The sequence below is a fragment of the Erpetoichthys calabaricus genome, chromosome 4 (assembly GCF_900747795.2).
Source record: "Erpetoichthys calabaricus chromosome 4, fErpCal1.3, whole genome shotgun sequence".
Lineage (NCBI taxonomy): Eukaryota > Metazoa > Chordata > Cladistia > Polypteriformes > Polypteridae > Erpetoichthys > Erpetoichthys calabaricus.
This window is the reverse complement of record NC_041397.2, coordinates 260204255-260226119: the sequence shown is the minus strand read 5'-3', so window position 1 is coordinate 260226119 and position 21865 is coordinate 260204255. Positions and strand designations below refer to the sequence as shown.

The window sequence follows — 21865 nt, the reverse complement described above, 5'->3', positions numbered from 1 at the left end:
TTAAACCAGCCCCCAGTCCACTGGATATTGTACCACCACGTCTCCTAGTGGAAGCCTTTGATGTGTTGGGCCCACCCTTATTAGCCATCATCAATGATTCTATTAGTTCGGGTGTTGTGCCCTCATTTTTTAAACATGTTGCAGTCCGCCCCTGTCTTAAAAAGGCAGAATTAGACCCTGGAGTTTTAGCTAATTTTCGACCAATTTCCCAACTGCCAGTTCTGGCTAAAATTCTAGAAAGAATTATTTATAATCAATTGGTTGATCACCTTAACTCTAATAATTTATTTGAGATCTACCAATCTGGCTTTAGGCGTTATCATAGTGTTGAAACGGCACTCCTGAAAGTGTTCAACGACATCTCTCTTATTACTGACTCGGGTGATGCAGCAGTCCTTCTCCTCCTTGACCTGTCCGCTGCCTTTGACACTATTGACCATGAAATATTGCTGATGTGGCTTGAACATCTTGTTGGGCTTAAAGGGGCTGCTCTTAACTAGTTCAGGTCATATTTAACTGGTAGACACTTTTCAGTGACTTTTAATTCCTCCTCTTCATCTACTGCCCCTCTTAAATATGGTGTTCCTCAGGGATCCATTTTGGGTCCTATTTTATTCTCCATATACCTTCACCCGATTGAAGCAATTTTTAGGAAATTTAACATTTCTTTTCATTGCTATGCTGATGATACTCAGGTTTATATTCCTGTCTGCAACTCTACAACAAATCAACTCCACAACTGTCTGTCTGAATTAAGATCCTGGATGGCTAATAATTTTCTTGATCTAAATCAAAATAAAACCGAGGTGCTTATAGTGGGTCCATCAAATTGGTCTTGGTCTTCTCGGCTCTCTCTCTGTCTTTTCCAAACCTCAAGTCCGCAATCTTGGTGTTACCTTTGACAGTAACCTCTCTTTTGAGAAACAAATAAATTCTGTAGTCAAGAGTTGCTTTTTCCAACTTCATCTATTAGGTAAGATAAAGCCTTGTTTATCTTCTAGGGATCTTGAGATAGCTACTCATGCGTTTATTTTTTCTCGCCTCGATTACTGCAACTTGCTGTATTCTGGGATTAACAAATCCTTGATACACAGGTTACAGTTGGTACAAAATGCTGCCGCTCGCTTTCTGGTTGGGGCAAGAAAGTATGACTCTGTCTCTCCTATTTTAGCTTCTTTACACTGGTTGCCTGTCAGTTTTCGAATTGATTTTAAAATCCTGCTGCTAGTTTTTAAATCTTTACATGGGCTTGCTCCTGCCTATTTATCTGAACTATGTGTTTTACATCAGCCATCTATAGTGCTTAGATCTTCTGGTCAGCTGTCCCTGGTTGTCCCTCGTACCAAGTGTAAAACCAAGGGGGACAGGTCTTTTGCAGCTGTCGCACCTCGCCTGTGGAACTCTTTACCTCATCATATAAAGGAGTCATCTACAATTGAACTGTTTAAAACAAGATTAAAGACTCATTTCTACTCACTTGCTTTCAGTTACCTTCAGTAATACTGATGGCTTCCTCTTTGTGATTATATTACATTACTTCTATTTTTTATGTATATAACATTACTTCTATTTATTATGTATTTTATTTTATGTTCATATATTTTATTTCTATTTATGTTTTATGTTAATTTGTTCTATTTTTGTAAAGCACTTTGGCCACAGCATTACTAGGTTTGTTTAAATGTGCTATATAAATAAATTGACACTGACATTGAGAACTCCACTATTCCTCATGAAAAATTATGTGTGTGTGGATCTAAAAGGGAGAAATAAAAATGAATAACTTACTGTTTTCTATGTTTGAATGGATAAACACTGTAGTTTAAAAATGATTTTTTCTTGTTTTGTTATTTAATATATCTGTTTAATACACAGATACCTTTTTAATTATGAAATTAGGGCTAGTGTTGATCTTTTATTTTTTCTTTGAGCTTAATTTATTGTGGGTAAATATTAACCTTAAAATTAAATTTCTTATAAGTATGTTTACCTCAGATTCTTTAGGTTTAACATAGTTGGATGGGAAGACTCCAGTTTTATCTCCAGCCACTCCTGTCCACCAATCACCTTCTTTCTTTGTGACAAGAATGACATCTCCTTGCTGAAATGTTAGATCCCCTTGTTCATTGCTTTCATATGTATACATTGCAATATACTCTGTGGGGGGAAAACACTATTACAATTTTGATATTTTTCCCATGATTAAATAATAAAAAAGAGAGGAAAAGTCATAGTTACACAAAATAAAAGTTCTGACTAAATACTGACAATTTACTTTGGCATATAATGAAAGAAGTTGAGGTGAATGACCTGAAATACTGTATTCACACTCGTGTAATTTAAAAGTGTCTAAGACAAAAAGTGGCAGGCAGAAACAATTAAAATTGTATGTGTAAGAATACAAAATGCAAGAAAATGTACAACTCCAAAACATATTTCATGAAAACACATTAAACTGAATTATGTGTTGCAATTGACTAGTTTTATGAAAAACTTATATCTGATTGCTCTAGACACTGGACTTGAGAATAACTTTAAAACTATGAATATGCACACCAAATTGCATTAGTAAAATTTTATGTAATGGATATTTAAAAATCATAGCCAATAATTTTAATTTGCATTATAAACCTTGTTTACAAAAAGTCTTGCTCTTTTGTTCCAACTTAAACAGCCTTTCAAGTATCTGTCTTAATTGAAATACTTCATTAATCACAGTGCTATGTTTAAAAATGTATATATAAAAATAATAATTAAAAAATACTTTTCAGTGCCTCATAATCTGATTTGATTTCAGTATTACAACTGTTTTAGGTTGAAGTTTGAAGAGTGGTGAGGAAAGATATTTTCATGTACACTTCATTCATCAATACTTTTCTGAAGGCAAGATCCCTGAATCAGATCTGTGTAGCTCAGAAAGAACTTTAGCTAAATATTCCGGTTTTGCTCAAAAAGTGTTACATAAGCCTTTAGGCCACACCAAATGCTGTAAAGGAAAATAAAAGATAATAGCCCAAACACTAACTTCCTAAAGAATGGACTTAAATGAGCTCTCATGTTATTAGGATGCGAAATTATATACACTAGGGCAAGAAGGTAGTTTATTAATAATTAAGGAAAAGAAAGTACAAAGAAATGCAGACTCTGGTGGGACAACAACCAATTGGGGTGCATAAATATTATATTTGGGAAAGCAGGCTGCTTGCTGCTTGTGTTGATCGACACATTTGCAAAACAAAGACTCTGATGGAGAGGTGTGAAGAAATTTAAGGTAGCCCCGCATTAGGACTTTTTTCGTAGGCTGCAAGGATTCCACTGTTAAGTCGATTTAGATTTTCAAGAGCTATCCTTTTGGAGCTGTGTGCCGAACTGGGGCCGGCTTTACAAAGTTAGACTTTGAGGAATTGTGCTCTACCTGCTCCTTTGCAAGTTCTACCCACCCTTGGGTTTTTAGCCACAGGAGCTTTTCAATGTAAACTGGCAGACCGCTCAGGTATTTCTGTCATCACTGAGTCGCACCATGGCAGCTGTATGCGATGGTGTTATCTGCTTGTTATCCAAATATACAAGATTTCCTTACATTGTCATCGAACAGGCAAACATCAAAGCACAATTCGCAGCAAAGTCCAGTTTTCCAAATGTAATCAGAGTGGTCGACTGCACGCACATTGCTAAAAAGGCTTCTTCAGAGGATGTACTTGCTTATGTAAATAGAAAGGATTTCCACTCTATTAATGTGAAACTTATTTGTGGTGTGACAATGCATCTCATCAATATTGTGGCGAGATATACAAGTGTCTCGCCAATAACTGTAGCAGCTCGCTGCTCAAACAGTGTAAGCCCCGGGAATTCTACTATCTCCTCCAGTGGTGTTAGCACTGCAACTTGCCTTTTCATATCAACTTTAATATTTGACCACGTCTTTTTTACTTTCTTGTATACAAAGTATAGGGAAAGTATTGTGATTGTCCAAAGATTCGATGTTGAGATTTTCATGAATCTCAACGTTTTAGACATTCCTGACTTTCTCTTATACGAAGTATAGGGAAAGTATTGGAATCCTCCAAAAATTCAATTTTGATATTGTGATGAATTGCAATGTTTCAGACCTCCCTGGGTCCAAAAATACCATTTTTGGAATTATGTCTGTGTGTGTGTGTATATTGTGGTGGGTGGCCGGCTGAATATTCCGGCCCTCACCCCCAGGCCGCCAGGTGGAGCTCTCACGACAACATGGACGTTCCCCGAATTCCAGCAGGGCCTCATGGACTTTGTAGTTTATATGCACAGCCCTGCTGGGTTCCCTGGGGACCACCAGGAGTCGCTGTAAGGGGGCTATCGGACTCTTACGTGCCCTATAACCCGGAAGTGCGTCATGATCATATGACAAGAAAAAACAACGTGCTTCCGGGTTGAAGAAAGGAGTTTTTTATCCGACCCGGAAGTGTTCATGATCACATGGACAGAAGAGAGAAACGCTTCCGGGTCATGGACTATATAAAGGACTCTGGGAAATCAGTACACTGAGCTGAGCTGGGATGAAGGGTGGCGAAGTGTCTGGGAGTATGGAGGATTGAGTATTGTATTGATTAATTTATGAGTATTGTGGAATGGAGGGTGCTTTGTGCACGTTGTTATTATTTAATAAATAATAATTGTACCTTTACCTGGTGTTTGGCGTATTGTTCGAGGGTTCAAGAGGACAACAGCGACTTCAATCTGTCACAATATGTAAACATAAGACTACACTTTCACTTAGGTCAACCACATTTTGAATACAAGTATTAGGTACAAAACGTAGATTTCCATTAACTTTTGGGCTATTTCCATTAACTGGAAGTGGTACTTTACATTTCATTCATGCAGCAGCAGAGTCCGATTTATTCAACTTTACTTTTATAATAATTGTTCGATATATTATTAATTTGTTGTTGATAGTTCTTTAATGTATATAATATAAAAATATCATTGTCTTGCAGTTTACTCCTCAAATATCCATCCCCATATCTGAGTATACAATAAAGTCTAGGGGAGACTACTCCTGATTTTTTATTTCATGAACTAGAACTTTGACTGCCTTTGCCATGCTGTGCCACTTCAATTTCCTTTTGTTGCTTATACCACTGCTTAAGCCAACAATTTCACATTTGCTGAAATTCTTTTTTACATGTGCTTTTGCCATTGTCTTTTAACAAAACACTGAACAAATTCTATGCAAGTAGTTGCACATGAAGCCCCAGGTGCTGATGATCTTCTCTGGTGATGCTCTGCCAAGCCTCTAATTAAGCATTATTCAGCACATGCTTTTTTCAGGGGCTTGTCCCATTATATTTTCTCTTCAGAAAATGGAAAGCATGCAGATTTAGATTTAAATCAGGTGAACTTTCCAGAGATTGGAGGCATTTACGAGAACTAGAGTAGACCTTTCTATAGACGTCAGTATTCATTGCGCTACTGCCTTCAGCAGTTATGTCATCAATTAAGATAAGTGTGCCAGTATCTGCTTTACATGCCAAAGCTGTAACACCCCCATCACAATGTACAACAGATAAAGTGGTACGCTTTGAATCTTGGGCAGTCCCTTTTTGTCTCCACCTTTTACTCTTGCATGAACTATGAAACAGGTTAATCTTTGTCTTTTCTATCCATAAGATTTTTTCCAGAATTCTGAGGTACATTGTTTGCAAACTTATTTGGCCATCCTGTTTCTGTGGCTAACTAATGGTTTGCAGTGTGGCCTCTGTATTTCTGTTCATGAAGCCTTATGTGAACAGCAGTCTCTAACACATGCACATGTGCTTCCTGAAGAGTGTTTATGATCTATCAGACAGGCATTTGGGGCTTTTTCTTTACCATAGTGAGGAATCGTCTATCAGTGGATGTCTTCCTTGGCCTACCAGTCCCTTGCTCACTAGTGTGTTCTTTCTTCTTAACGATGTTCCAGGCAATTCATTTAGGTAATCCTAAGGTTTTATGGGTGTCTCAAATGGTTTTATTCTTGTTTTTCATATAGACTTCAAAGTTAGTCTGTAGGTAGAAGCAAGCCTATGCATGTTATGCCAGCACTAATGAGGCAATGAAACACACCTGAGTAATCACAAACTGCTGTTGTAATTTTCTACATGCTGTGACTGAAATGTATGCAAATACATTTGAAATAAAGACTGCAATGTGCACTTTAATCACATCTGAATTGTTTGATTTGTAATTTTAAACAGTGGGACAGAGGGATAAATCAACAAAAAAATGTGTCTTTCTCCCAAACATTATCGAGGGCACTGTACATGCACAAGCATTTAAAAAAGAATATCTACAAAACATAAAGTGCAACAATTTACTAAGAATGTGTTTAAATACAGAAGGCTACACATTTTGCATAGAAAAATGCAAAGAGGATGAAACTCCATACAAGGACTAGCTTGGATGTATAGCACTGCACTATCTAAAAGTGGTGCACTTTATTTCAGGACAGAGAACTGTTCACTATATTCACTATATTATTGCATAATTCATTTTCTGAATATTTTTGAAAAAAAAAATAGTTAAATTTTATGCTGGAAGCTACAAGAAAGCCTTTTGTTTTTGTAGGAGAATTTAACAGAATGGAAACAGTAACTCACAATCAGATGGAAGAAAACCTCTAGAAAAACTGTATAATATATGGTGATATTTCAGGCACAATTTATCCTATCTACTAACGTACAATAATAAAATGCAAGCAAACCTCCTACCAGGAAGGGTGATTCACATTATATACGTAAAGACTGAAAAGTTAAGAAATGTTATTTAACTTGCAAACCCAATAATTTCTTGCAGACGACATTGAGTGTGTAGTATGCACTGTGCTAAATCTACATTTCCAGAATAAAAGCATGTTTTAAATTAATGATACTATACTTGCCTTCACCTGGATCAGCAGGTTTGCCTGGGGATGGTGTTGGCCTTTTCATACTTGGTGGACTTTCTGATGAGCCAGAATCAATACTTTAAAAAGGAAAAAATGCTTATTTTTCTGAAATTATTATTCACACTAAAATATCACCACAGCTCCCCCCCCCCCCCTTAATCTAGTGCAATCCAAATTCAATTCAACAAGTTTTAAACTGCATATTTAATTTGGTACATTTTTAAAATCAAGCTAAGTTTAGAGCCAAATAACTAAGCAATGCAAAGTCAGGCAAATTTGAGTAGATTAATAAACTCAATTAAACTAAATTTCTTAACTTTTTAGTTTCAACTCTGAACAAAAGCAGACCACTACTATATAAAAATGACACTGTAATTGAATGTGTAATTTTATTTTACTGAGGACCTTTCCACTTGGATGCAGACAAATATAAACAAACATGACTGCTGAAAGAAATGGAATTTCATGAGAAGATTCCTAATTCAAACTTCTTAAAATGTACCTTGACAACACCCCAATTTAAGAGAGACATTTACATTTTTTTTCCCCGGAATATTCTTACATGGTATTTGGTCTTATTTTACCATTCTTATTTATTTATGTATTTATTTATTTATAAAGCACTTTAAAAACAACATCAAGGCTGACCAAAGTGCTGTACAATAATAAAAAATAACAAAAAAAACAACATATTAGACACACGAAGCCAAAGGCTAAATGAAACAGAAACACAAACACATAAGAACTGAAGAGATTCTTAATAAAACGTATACAGATAGCAAACATATCATACTGGGTTAAAAGCCAGAGAGTAAAAATGTGTTTTTAAATAGGATTTAAAGGCAGCTAGCGAAGGAGCCTGTCTAACGTGCAACGGCAAATCGTTCCAGAGTTTTGGGGCTGCAACTGAAAAAGCTCCATCACCTCGGAGTTTGCATCGTGCCTTGCGAACACGTAAAAGCATCTGGTCTGCTGACCTGAGAGAGCGAGACGGTACATAAGGGTGCAACAGTTCCGACAAATAAAGAGGGACACAACCATTAAAATTTTATTTAAAAACAAATACAAGGATTTTAAAATGGATTTGAAAACGAATTGGAAGCCAGTGAAGGGAAGCCAAAATCGGGGTAACAAGCTCATGCTTTCTTGCGCCAGTTAAAAATCGAGCAGCAGCATTTTGCACCAGCTGTAGGCGAGCAATGGAGGCCTGGCTGATTCCAAAAAGAAGCGCATTGCAGTAATCTAGACAAGATGTTATAAAAGCATGTATCACTGTTTCAAGGTTGAGCTTAGACAAAACAGGCTTGATTTTTGACAGCCGCCTCAACTTGCGTTCACATGGCTATCAAGTTTTAAAGTGGAATCCATTTTCACAACTAAATTTGTGATCATGGATTTCTCAAATTGAGCCACAGTGGAAAGGTCAATACAGGGGATGCCGCTGGTGCAATTGGGTCTAAATGGCTTCTGTTTTGTTCTCATTAAAATTTACAAAATTATTCTTATGGATAAATGTCAAAATAATTATGAAATGAAAGACCTGATATAACAAGATAGTGATGAGGGCAAAATAAACAGCAATTTAATAAAATGACAAGATATGTTAACAGAAAAAGACAAAATGGAATTTTCAATTAAAAAATACAGTTTTAATTTATTCAGAGAAACTAAAGTTACGATGATGCTCAGAAACTGAGTAAAAGAGCTAATTGCAGCTGTATTCAGAAGACATTCATTCTTTGTTGAAACTTTTACTTTAATGAAACCAAAACGCTGAAAAATGTATGCTGTCCTCCATAATGTTTGGGATAGAGACACATTTTTTTCTTGATTTATCCTTCTGCTCCACAGTTCTAAATTACAAAATCAAAAAAATTAACACATTATCAAATTGCACATTGCAGGCTTTAATTAATGGGTATTTGTATACGTTTGTAAACAATTCAGTCACATCATGGAGAAATTACATTTTTTATAATATGTGACACCCCATTTTAGAGCACCATAATGTTTGACAGTTGGCATCACAACTGTTTGTGATTAATCAGGTGAATTTCATTGAATTTTTTAGTGTAGGCATAAAATACATAGCCTTGCTTCTACCTACAGACTAACTTGGAAGTTTGTAGCTGCCATTGTTCAACATAAACACAAGAGCTATACCAAAGAGCCATTATGAGGCTGAAAAACAAGAATAAAACCATTAGAGACATCAGTAAAACCTTAGGATTACCTAAATCAACTGTCTGGAATATCATTAACAATTAAGAACCCACTGGTGCGCTCAGTAATTGTAAAGTTACTGGTAGGCCAAAGAAGACCTCCACTGCTGATGACAGAAGAATCCTCACCATGGTAACAAGAAAAAAAAAGCCAAAAATGCTAGCACAACAGATAAGAAACAGACTTCATAAAGCAGATGTTTATGTGCTAAAAAAGACTACTATCCGTAGAATACTTCATGAACAGAAATACACAGGCCATCCTGCAAGATGCAAACCAAAATTTAGCCACAAAAACAGGATGACCTAATTACAATTTATTAAAAAATACTTAAAGCCTGAAGATGAGACAAAGATTAACCTTTATCAGAGAAATGGCAAGAGCAAAGTATGGAGATGAAAAGGAACTGCCCAAGACCTAATTACCTCATCTGTTAAACATGCTGGTGGAGGTATTATGAGCATGTATGCCTGCCACAGGTACTGGCACACATCTATGCACAATGAATTTTGAGTTGTAGAGACATATCTTATCTGCTCAAGATCCAGTAAATGCCTCCAAACTTGTGAGATGGCGTTTCACCCTACAACAAAGTAATAATCCCAAACATACTGCTAAAGCAATACAGGAGTTCTTCAAACCTAAAAAAATGGAAAATTCTTGAAGGGCCAAGCCAATCACCAGATTTAAATCCAAGTCAGCATGCCTTCTATACGCTGAACAGAAAATTTATGGGGACAAGGCCCTGAAAGAAGCCAGAGCTGAAGATGGTTGCATTAGAGGCTTGGCAGAACATCTCCAAAGAAGATACTCTGCACCTGGTGATGTCTATGAATTGCAGTCTTCAAGCAGTCATTGCATGGAAGGGATATGCAACAAAGTACTACAAATGGCTGCTTTAATATAATGACCATTTCTATGTCCCAAACATTATGGTACTCTGAAATGGGAGAACCATGTAGAAAAAGTTTTGTGATTTCTATATGATCAAAATGCATGCCAATACCATTAAATTAAAGTCTTTAATATGCTCCTGAATCACATCTGAATTGTTTGATTTACAATTTTGAACTATGGAGAAGAGGGATAAATCAAGGAAAAAATGTGTCTTTGTCCAAAAAATTATGGAGGGCACTGTATTAATTCCTTTGAAAATCTATGTGCTTACAAATCACAACTTGTCCATTTATCCTTCAGTCTTCTTTATAGGCATTTTCTTAAGGGCAGCAAGATGGCAGATGCCACTGCAGCATCACTGGATGAAAGGCAGGTAATAACCCTGTACAGGCCCCTCAATCTATCAGTAGATTAACTCATTCACATTAGGACAACTTTCAGTGATCAATAACCTAACATTAACATATCTACTATCTGAATGAAATAAGGGACCCAGAAAAAAATTATAGTACACTAATAGATAAACCAAAGTCAATCAATTATTGGATAAGTAAAAACAAGTGTGGCACTGAGAATTTTACTGAAGTGGTATAAAAGCTTTAAAATATCAAAACAAAAAAGAAAATTAATAAAGAAGTATTTTAGTGAAACTACATACAGATAATTTAAGTTCTTAAAATAGGACAAAAAATTCCAAAAGGAGTACAAACTTATTTGTTAGCATCCAGCTAAAATGAAACATTTTAAGCTAGCTCAATGCTGCAATACATAATGTTGTAATGCTTTAATCCAGCTGAACTCTGCACTTTGCTCATTGTTCCAAAGATTTCTGGCTGTATTGTTGCAAACCTTTTCTATGGAATAGCCTTCTGTACTTCTTTGGAAACAAGAGCAAAGCTTACCCACAGCCACATGGAGTCTTTAAGAGGACACCATTTTAAACAAAGCTGCATCTATCAAAACGTGGCACAAAGCGCAGTGTCATGCTACATAATTTCCATTGTTAACCAGGAGTCACATGCCAGTAGCTGGAATAATAACCTGGCTTGTGAATAATCAATCTTTACATTCAGAAAACATAACTGCAAAGAACCCACACTGAATATGCTAAGAGAAATTGTAGCCTAACTTCTCATGTAATATATTGTTCTAAACAATATTTTAAGAGAGAAACAATAAAACCCAAAAGTGCCTAGCACTGACTCTGCACCACCACTACGGAAACCATGGAACACTGTCTGTTAGGAATTTCTTTGGGCATCTGCTACTTAGACTAAGCCTTTACTTTAAAAGACAGAATAACCTGAGCTGTGTTAGACACTAGTGGTGTTTGTCAACAAGGATTCACCACTAACAGATACAAAGGAGTACAGTGATCCCTCGCTATATCGCGCTTCGCCTTTCGCGGCTTCACTCCATCGCGGATTTTATATGTAAGCATATTTAAATATATATCGCAGATTTTTCGCTGCTTCGCGGGTTTCTGCGGACAATGGGTCTTTTAATTTCTGGTACACGCTTCCTCAGTTGGTTTGCCCAGTTGATTTCATACAAGGGACGCTATTGGCAGATGGCTGAGAAGCTACCCAACTTACTTTCTCTCTCTCTCTCTCTCTTGCGCTGACGTAGGGGGGTGTGAGCAGGGGGGCTGTGTGCAGCTGCTTCCTGAAGGACATGCTGCACAGTGCTTCGCATACTTAAAAGCTCAAAGGGCACGTATTGATTTCTGACTGTTTGTTTTCCTCTGTCTCTCTCTCTCTCTCTTCCTGCTCCTGACAGAGGAGGTGTGAGCTGCCGCCTTCAACAGCTTTGTACCGGCGGTGCTTCGCATACTTAAAAGCCCTATTGATTTTTTTTTTGACTGCTTGCTTTGCACTCCTTTGAAAAGGAAGATATGTTTGCATTCTTTTAATTGTGAGAAAGAACTGTCATCTCTGTCTTGTCATGGAGCACAGTTTAAACTTTTGGAAAAGAGACAAATGTTTGTTTGCAGTGTTTGAATAACGTTCCTGTCTCTCTACAACCTCCTGTGTTTCTGCGCAAATCTGTGACCCAAGCATGACATTCTAAAAATAACCATATAAACATATGGTTTCTACTTCGCGGATTTTCCTATTTCGCGGGTGGCTCTGGAACGCAACCCCCGCGATGGAGGAGGGATTACTGTACCTACTTTCTCTCAATCTAGTAACCTAGGAAAAGCTGCACATCTTAGTTTACTTAGGTTTTTGTATTCAGAATTTTTCTAATGCTATAAAACTGATTACAAAATGATCATAAAAGTTCAGAATTAAAACATGTCAAAAAGAATCTCTTACCTGATTGATTTTCGTATTGGCCCAGAAATGAGCTTCACGTAGGACTTGGGAAACCAGCCTTTTTGCCCCTGCACTTCACCAAACCACCACATATCCTGCTGCTCTAGAACAGTGATTGTATCATTTTTGTTGAAGTTCAAGTGGTTGTCTTTCTTTGCTCGCCATGGATACAAGGCCTGGGCTTGGAGGCCCTCTACTTTCTCGCCCTGGGAGGGGGGTGGAAACATTAAGAAATCTATCCATTCATTATATACAAAAATATTTTTAGAAAGAAAACCATAAATAAAAATAACATTCCTTTAATTTCCTGCAGGTTAAAGCCTATTTTAAGACTAATCATGAATCATAGTTCATAGTCAGCTGCAAAGTATCATAAAACTTTCACATTGCTTTTAATGGATGAAATAACATTTTTGGGTTTGCAATCACAGAACCTAAAGCAGACATGAAGTTCATTGCTATAAAACAAAATCAACCAGATTCTGTTTTGTATATTATAATAAATTACAGGTAAAGCATTTTAAATTACATAAATGGTTAATAAGCAGTTGATCTATAACAAATACCAGGTTTAAATACTCTGATTGCTTGTTAAGCATGCCTGGTTTCAGAGAGAAGATGATTTACTTCCAAATCCTGCCATCTGACCGTAGGTTGTAATTCTAGATACTTGGACAAAGGTATTACTTAAGCTGTCAAATAAACATAATTAGGAAGTGAATTGGCTCAAACCTGAAGTACACATCTGCTCTGCAGACTTGAAATATCAAACCAGCAGTAAGGTGCCCTCGAAATGGCGAGCAAATGTCTCTGATAGAGATGAGTTTAAATCTCATTCCAGGAAGAGATTACCTTTGTTTAAGAATTTAGAAGTGGAGGCAGATGAAAGGACCTATGGCCAAAAGGAAGCCTGTATTTATTTGGACAGAAACCCCATGATGTCCAGGGGGTTTAAAGATGTAATTGTGAGGTACTGACCTACTAAAATGTGGCAATAGACAAAGCAATGGCCACAGTAAATTATTTTCAGAGCCTCAAAGAGGATCTGGCTAACCAATTAATACTTAAACTGGGTAGGAAGAATATCATGCAGACTATTCTCAGCATGGCTGGGAAACATTTACCCCAAATGGGATATGATTTAGACATGGATAAATGTTTTCATTAACTACAAAAGCAGGTTGATGACCCTCAAAAGTGGAAGCAATGTCAGAAGCAACTGGAAGAGCTGGGATTTGTACAATTAAGACCACTGCAGATATTAAAAAACAGTGTTCAAAGCTACTAGGGTAGATGAAATCCACTTAGAAATACAGAAAGTACTGAATATTGTGGAGTTACTTTGGATAACACAAAATTATGTTGTTAAGTGGAACATGCGGATACTATCTGAAGACAGGTAGGGTCAAATTATGGTCAATGGTTTCAAAAAACAATAGGGTGTGCTCAACTTAAGGCATGAGTTTTGTTTGTTTATGGTCATTAGTAAAGACCCAAAAGGTATCCACAGGATATTCAAAATATGCACAAGTAACCAACTGTGAAATTGCTTCTTTCTGAAAATATATACATATACCCTGCATCGGACTCGTGTCCTGTCCAGGGTATGTTGCTTCCTTGTGCCTGATGCTGCTGGAATAGGCTCTGGTTCACCACAACCCTAAAATTGAATTATATGATTTCAGTAAATGGTAAAATTGATATATGAACTTTAAAACTAAACACATGTAGCTGTGCCCTGTTACTCTCCATCTCTTGCATGCACACATTTGGTTACTTTAAAAGATTCAGCCCCATCCATGACCTTCTGAAACTGTGTGCCTTGTAGTGGCCAGGAAGTAATGTAACTTTGGCACCATTCTTTTACTTTTTTCAGAAGACTAAATTAAATGGTGCACTACTGATTTGCTCGCCCTCTAGTATCCTGAATAGCACTGAAAATCACTATCTAAAATATTACTCTCTTTCACATTTGTGCTGGTAAACTTACCTAATGGCCATTTTGGTGCACACTGCATTCACACAAGGAAGGCCACCACCTTACGATCTCTGCGCTTTCATACTGGCATTAGCAGGATCAAGGAGACAAGTTTTCAAACAGCACCCTTTTTACAATGGTTTTGTAATTGATAAGTTCATCAGTTCTAACTCTTACCTGAAACCCCCCCTCCCACCAATGTAAGAGTAACAAGGAAGTCTGTTAGTCAAGCCTGCTCAAGTGAAGATATGGAATAAGCAAGCACAATACTGTCATAGCATTCCATGAGGGAAATGAATATTACAGATTCTTTTTTGATTATCTAGACGCTCTGATGTTTTTGATCATTTCCTTTTGTCATCTTTCAAACCTAAAATAGTCAAAGTAGCTTTATTTAAATGTGAAGCAATGCAAAAAACAATGTGTCAAATATTTGGTTAAATGTTAACTGTATCTTCAATTTACTTCTAAAACCATTAATGTTTTTTATGAGGCTCAAAGTTATCTAGCACATGCAGTTTGCCATTTTACTTTTCATTAGCTGGTATTACTGTATTAATTTAGGAATAGGCTGAATTTAGGAATAGACACAACACAGACAGGATTGAAAATGTTGGTAATCAATGGAATTGGTGAAGAAAATGGGGAAGAATCTGTGGTGGGAGGAGTGTTGAGCACTGGATGTAATGGACAATATGCTTAGAAAGTGGTGAGCTCATGAGTAAGGCAAACAAATGAAAAATAAATTGTATATAAATATTTTCACATTTATGCTATGTAAAACAGTTGAATAATGTTTATACACTGCGATTTAAATTAAATGTAATAAACAGCAGTATATAAAACAATTCGTAAATAAAAATTTTCATAAATTTATAAATATTACTAAAAATGACAGACTATAGGAATTCTGCATTTTCAGAATTATAATATATGAAAAAAATGACTTAGAAATATTTTTTCAAATTGGACTTGGCAACATGAATAAACAAGAATAGCTAATGTGCCAAGCAAGACTGTTACTCAGATTTTAAAGCATAAATATCCTGTATACATGACATGTCTCCCTTTGTGTATGTGAAAGCAGCTAAAGGTGTTTGATATAGTTAAAAGAAACGGAAGACCAATTAATGCATTTTTATTGTTAACTCAAATTATTTGTAAAGCTAAGAGTACCTATAGTACAATTTAAAATTTTATATTACTTTCTAAGAATGTATGTCTTATATGATGAGTCAAATGTATTAAGTACAAATGGCTATTTATTTATTTTACAATGGCTATGTGCAATAATAGCTGCATGTTATCCAAGGACAGCATGCCCTAAACCCTATCAGGTATTCTTCATTTCATACAGACACTCACTTGGCCTAATACAGGTGAAGGTGAGGATCCCGTAACAGTTGCTGGAGTGAAGGCAGATCTCTGCCGAAGCTGGCCAGCACTAGGCACCGTTAGAGACGGCTGAGTTGGCCAGGCATCCCAGTTGTCTCCATCTGCCTTTTCAGTGTTATTTGTTGGCCACCTAGAATCATCACAAAAAGATAAATGGATAAATATAATAAGTATGTAAATATTAAAAATTTGCCAAGTATAGTAATATAAATCAGCAAATTTTAAGATAAACAAAGGAGTATCTATCAGTATGCTTTCATAGGGAAAAAGAAATTAACTGAAACCGAAAAGTACTTACGTAGAACTGAAATCTGCCCAGTTACTAGTACTAGATGTTGTTGTTGTTGTTGTTGTAGTTGTTGTAGTGGAAGGAGGAGGAGGAGCAGGCTCTACTGTAGGCTGTTGTGCTACAGTGCTGGTGGGTGTAATACGAGCAGCAAGCTTTGGTGCAGCTCCCACACCAGGTCTGAGAGACGAAGGAATTTCACTCTCGGGAATTTTCTCCGCGTAGTTGGCTGGAAACCATCCTGTTTTACCTTTCAATTCCCCACCTAGCCATCCTGGCTCTCCTGTCTGACTTTCATCCACCTGTCAATAAATGAAAGTATTTCATCTGGTTTGCAAAAAGCCAAGATATGCACGACTGCCTGAACAGTATAAACGCAGCACATTCATCTGAGAAAAATCAAACTGACAGGCGTCAAAAGGTGAGGTAATGTATTTAAGTAACTAAACACATGTTTATTGCCAAATGTTTGCTCAAGCTTATATTTGCATATCATTTAGAGTGAAAGATGATTGGGTGAAGAGATACACTAGGATGTGTGTGAAGGTGATGAAGGCGTGCATTAAAGAGGTGTCAGATGGTATGAAAATAATGGGATCACTTAAAAGGATGTCCAGGATTGTAGAATGTGGAGGAAAAAGATCCGGGAGACAAACGGCTATGTTGGGTCAACCTGGAAAGCAGCTGTTAAACTGGTCACAAATAATGATGATAATTTGTTGAACAGTGTGCAGAGTCATGTATTAATTAAAAAGCGCCTTATAAAAATTATTGCTGCTCTTCATTAAAAAATGGAATTCTTTCCAGGGGAACAAGGTCAGAAATGTCAAAATTGTTGGTTCTGACACAAGACACAAGAAAAAATTGCAAGATATCTGGTCTATTTTCTTTGCCTTTATTATTTTTTTTTTAGAAATAATATCCTATTTGTGTTGTTTTCCAATTTTCATTGGGCTAAATAGTATGACAAATCAGTTTAAAATGTAAGATCTGCATTTCACAGATCTACAATAAAAGGAGGGCATTGGGCAATCTATATACAAATGCACTACTGTGATAAATGTAATGAATTTTTATTATTATTATTATTTTAAGTTTATTGCATTTAAACTGTGAAGTCAATGGAATATAAAATGTAACCTATAAAGATACTATTAAAAGAACATATATTCATTTTCTGATTTTTTTAACAGAAAGTGAAGACAACTAACTGTCATTTAGATTCCATGCATCCATTATCCAACCCGCTATATCCTAACACAGGGTCACGGGGGTCTGCTGGAGCCAATCCCAGCCAACACAGGGTGCAAGGCAGAAACAAATAACGCTAGCCCACCACAGGGTGGGCGCACACACACACCAAGAACACACTAGGGACAATTTAGGATTGCCAATGCCCCTAACCTGCATGTCTTTGGACTGTGGGAGGAAACCAGAGCACCTGAAGAAACCCATGCAGACACGGGGAGAACATGCAAACTCCACGCAGGGAGGACCCGGGAAGCGAACCCAGGTCTCCTTACTGCGAGGCAGCACTGCTGCCACTGCGCCACCGTGCTGCCTCGTTTAGATTCTCTTTGTTTAAATATCCTCCCATTAACCTCAAACCACAATTTTTCGGCTGCTGTGATGGATAATATTCGTCATATCTGGATAGCCAAAAAAAAAGAAAAGAAAAATAATGAGACAGCTTTCAGTAGTTCTCTAATCAGATTTGTGAGGACAATTACATACTGATTGCTGTTAAAAACAAAAAAATACTAGACTATGAATTGGGCTGTTTTCCCTATCCTACTTCATTTTGGGAAAGTGTCTTTGTGTTAGTGTGAGATCTTGTGATGATATAAACAGTCTTCTACAGCTCCATTTAAAACAAAATTAATTAATAAAATATACTGTACCTTTAAAAGTAAACACAGAAAAATATAAGGATGAGATGTTCAAAGAAAGTGATGTATGAGACAAATGAGTATATCATACAAATCCATTCATTATGAACTCATTATTCAAACAAGCCACAGCCATCACAGTGTTTATATGCAACTGTGAAACAGCTACATATGAACATGTATACATATAAAATGGACATATGAACTTTAGCAAACAAGTATAAAGGAGTCATGCAAAAGAAAAAAAAATATTTAGATAAATTCCTCACCAAGAAGACACTTCACTAAGGCTGTACAAAAAAATAATTGAGACTACTCTGGCAATATCCTCTGCATTACAACAGTATTTGAACTAGAACTGACAAAGCAAATTAACACAGATAGAAAAAAAACCCTTATATGAGAAGAACTTAAGTCACTGGGGGAAAGAAAAAAAATCCTTGTCAGTATTGGCAAAGATGACACATCAACTTTATGATGCAAGGAAAACAACTTGAATTTAAGAAACACTACATTATTTCAGGTACATATTTTACATCTTTGTTATTTTTCTTTAAGTGTTCACTAGTTTTTACTGTTACATCATATAAACTAAATCTTTAAATATGGAACTTAAAAAAAGTATACTACATAATAAAAAGAAAAATACAAGTTCTGACAGAGGACAATGTATTTAATACCCACAAATGTTTAGTAAAAAAGATGCATGACATTCTGAAAATGCCTAAGAAATGCAATTGAAACTGTTTCGACTAGTTCACTGTTAATTGGATTAAACTGCAGGACTACTTGTGGGCTAAACTTCACAATCAGAGATGAAAGAATAGCCCAAAAGCACATCATGTAGGAAAGAGAACATTGCTTACACGGGAAGATGCTGAATATGGAAGGCTTTATGTCCCAAGCTGACTCTGTTAAATATAGATCAGAGAGCATAACAAACACAAATATCCCCCTTAAAATAAGCAGTAGGTGGGGGATTGTTGGGTTGTAGAGATTATTCTGTTAGTCATCTAGTTTCAGCAATGCTTTAAATACTAATGCTTTAAAAATACTGCTGTAATATGGTTCCAGTATATGCTAGAAAAAAATGAGTACGACAGCCATTATTGCTAAAATTCTTCAGTGCTTCCCCCCCCACTAAGTTAGTATTGCCAGCTTGCTACAAAAGTCTGTCACAAGGGCTTAACATGCAGTGCTGTAAAAAAGTGTGAATTTATGTAATGCTGTCATGCAATACAGTACACAGAATAGGTCTGTGTGAAAGGACCTGTATCTACCAAGAGACAGTGCAGTTAGACAATGCAACCGGGAAAATTTAATTTTATATGATGCCGCCAACATTGAATAAATGAAAAAAACAGATACATTTCAAGTGAAAATACCACCATGAACCAGGACAATAAGAGAAAAGGAGATAATTAAATAGCTGTTTCTAATTCTAAACTCAGTTAAAATTAATAACTTCATCCAAATCCTCAAGTGTACACTGGAAGAAGACATTTTGGACGGCAGTCAGACACATCATACTCTTAAGGTGTAAGGTGACAGAAAACATAACATCTATTTATTTATTTACCTGAAATGGTTTAATTCTTACCTTGAGAAAAATGTGAATACATGTAATCTGATTATTTATTCTTTCAATCATCTACAAAAATTGAAAGAATAAATAACTTTGGTTGTTTTATATTGACAACCCAGGATTCATGAAAGCACTACAATATGTTTTTTTCAAGGCCAAAAAGGCTAGCAATGTAAATCTACTTGAGTGCAGGAACAAAACTGAAAAAGGTACGCTTTTTCTAACCGTTTTCTTTAATGCAATTTTTAATGCATATTTCCAGCTAGAAACATTTCTATACCTGCAACACTTACATTCTGTAACCTCAAACTGAAGCCAAATCCCAAAGGTCTCCATCAACATTGTCATTATGGTCACAAAGGTTTGTGTGTGGGCACTACATTGCTGAATTATGTGGTTCAGAGAATGAAAAAGAGATTGTTGACACTAATGCTAAAGCATGTAATCACAGATTACAGCCCGATATTAAGAGTCTGGCATACAATACTTAACAAATGTTTAAAAAACAAATAACTACTCTTCACTTAAATTCCTCTCTTTTTGAGTGACATTTCTAAATTAAGTTTAACATATAATTCAATCAAAGTTTTAAAATGTCAAAGATATCAGGGAGGTGAAAAAATATCTGTAAAAATACTATAAGCTTAGTAAAAACGAGCAATACGCAATATTAATAAAAATAATGTCAAGTTTAACTTAAATACAGCATGACATTTGGCTAATGCTGTGTTCTGAAGGTACTGTGTGTACAATATGTTCTCATGTGATAGATACAAGTGTATGCTACAAGTTTTCCATGCAAGCATTAATTAATGTTATAAAAGGGAACCAAAACGAACCAAAACATGTCATTTTGGAATGTGGAAACTATGACTCAAGTTATCCAGATTGATGACTGTTATTAAAAAAAAAAAAAAAAAAAAAAAAAAAAAAAAAAAAAAAGTAAGCAACAGGGAAAAAAAATACTGTGAATTTGCACAATACTATGCATTTCAAGAAAAAAGAAAACTGCTTAAATATGGATAATAATGTTTTAATAAGCAAATAGTAATGATCTGAGACCAATTTATACCTTTAAAAATACTGTTATTTACTTTAAGCAAAAAAAAAAAAATAAATTAAAGAACTGGTTCTTAATTTTGTTTAAAGTTTTGCTAGAGATTTAGAAGGAAACATACAGTAAATAACTGCTATAAAGCATGGTACTTTTACCCTGAGTTCACATTATAAACAAGAAGCATTTTTCATAATCATGAACAGCTAAAGCCTTTCTGTGCAGGTCCGAATTTTCAGAATAAACTCAATCCAGTTCTTTATTTGTGGAGCAATAGCTTATTCAACAAAAATTAGAAACTTACTATGGACCTTAATTCAAACCCTGACAACTCTTTCATTTCAACAATTTTGAGTTACCATTTAGCCCACCATGAGAATTTTTGGAGGGAATTAGCTAGGCTGAGATTGACAACACATGAAAATCGTAATGATGTGCAAATTCCACACATGATGTAGAGGAACAATCATAACCCAGCTTCATGGAACTATGAGGTAGCAATGCTAACCACAATGCCACACAGACACAATAGTATCTGTAATACCACAAATGCATTTATAATATTAAAGGACTAAATTGTGCGTTTACAGTTATAAAGAAAATTTAGGATTAGGTTAAAGAGAAATAATACTAAAGATTTATACTGCGGCGGCACGGTGGCGCAGTGGGTAGCGCTGCTGCCTCGCAGTTGGGAGACCTGGGGACCTGGGTTCGCTTCCCGGGTCCTCCCTGCGTGGAGTTTGCATGTTCTCCCCGTGTCTGCGTGGGTTTCCTCCGGGCACTCCGGTTTCCTCCCGCAGTCCAAAGACATGCTGGTTAGGTGGATTGGCGTTTCTAAATTGGCCCTAGTGTGTGCTTGGTGTGTGGGTGTGTTTGTGTGTGTCCTGCGGTGGGTTGGCACCCTGCCCAGGATTGTTTCCTGCCTTGTGCCCTGTGTTGGCTGGGATTGGCTCCAGCAGACCCCCCGTGACCCTGTGTTCGGATTCAGCAGGTTAGAAAATGGATGGATGGATGGATTTATACTGCTAATGTACAGCATCAGTGAAACCTTTGGTCACACCTAGAAATGTTCATGTTTTTGGTAGAAAATGACAACTTTTTTAATTAAGATACCATTAAATTGATTTTAAAATACAGCCAAGACATTACTAATGTTGCTAAAGCTATTACGGCTTGCAATGACCAATTTTTAATTTATTATTCATATAGGACTGCAAAGTCCCATTTTTAGCAGCCATTTCTACTGTACCAAAAGGTTAACTCCATTAGTTTTTCTTTAATTAGTCATGTATAAATGCTAACTGATTATTACAGAAACCTTTGCTCATGAAAC

The 21865-nt window shown here is 36.2% G+C and overlaps 1 protein-coding gene across 4 annotated transcripts in view; it reads right to left on the bottom strand.

Annotated features, from left to right (window-relative positions):
* The window catches only part of itsn1 (intersectin 1 (SH3 domain protein)), a 282819-nt gene that overhangs the window by 95487 nt on the left and 165467 nt on the right, over positions 1 to 21865 (bottom strand). For all 4 annotated transcript variants that reach the window (XM_028800700.2, XM_028800701.2, XM_028800703.2 and 1 more), the window contains 5 exons: positions 16017 to 16306; positions 15689 to 15848; positions 12346 to 12551; positions 6902 to 6984; positions 1991 to 2157 (listed from right to left, as the gene is read on the bottom strand). In XM_028800700.2, the coding sequence (XP_028656533.2) occupies positions 1991 to 2157; positions 6902 to 6984; positions 12346 to 12551; positions 15689 to 15848; positions 16017 to 16306 (906 nt within the window). The remainder of the gene's footprint in view (positions 1 to 1990; positions 2158 to 6901; positions 6985 to 12345; positions 12552 to 15688; positions 15849 to 16016; positions 16307 to 21865) is intronic.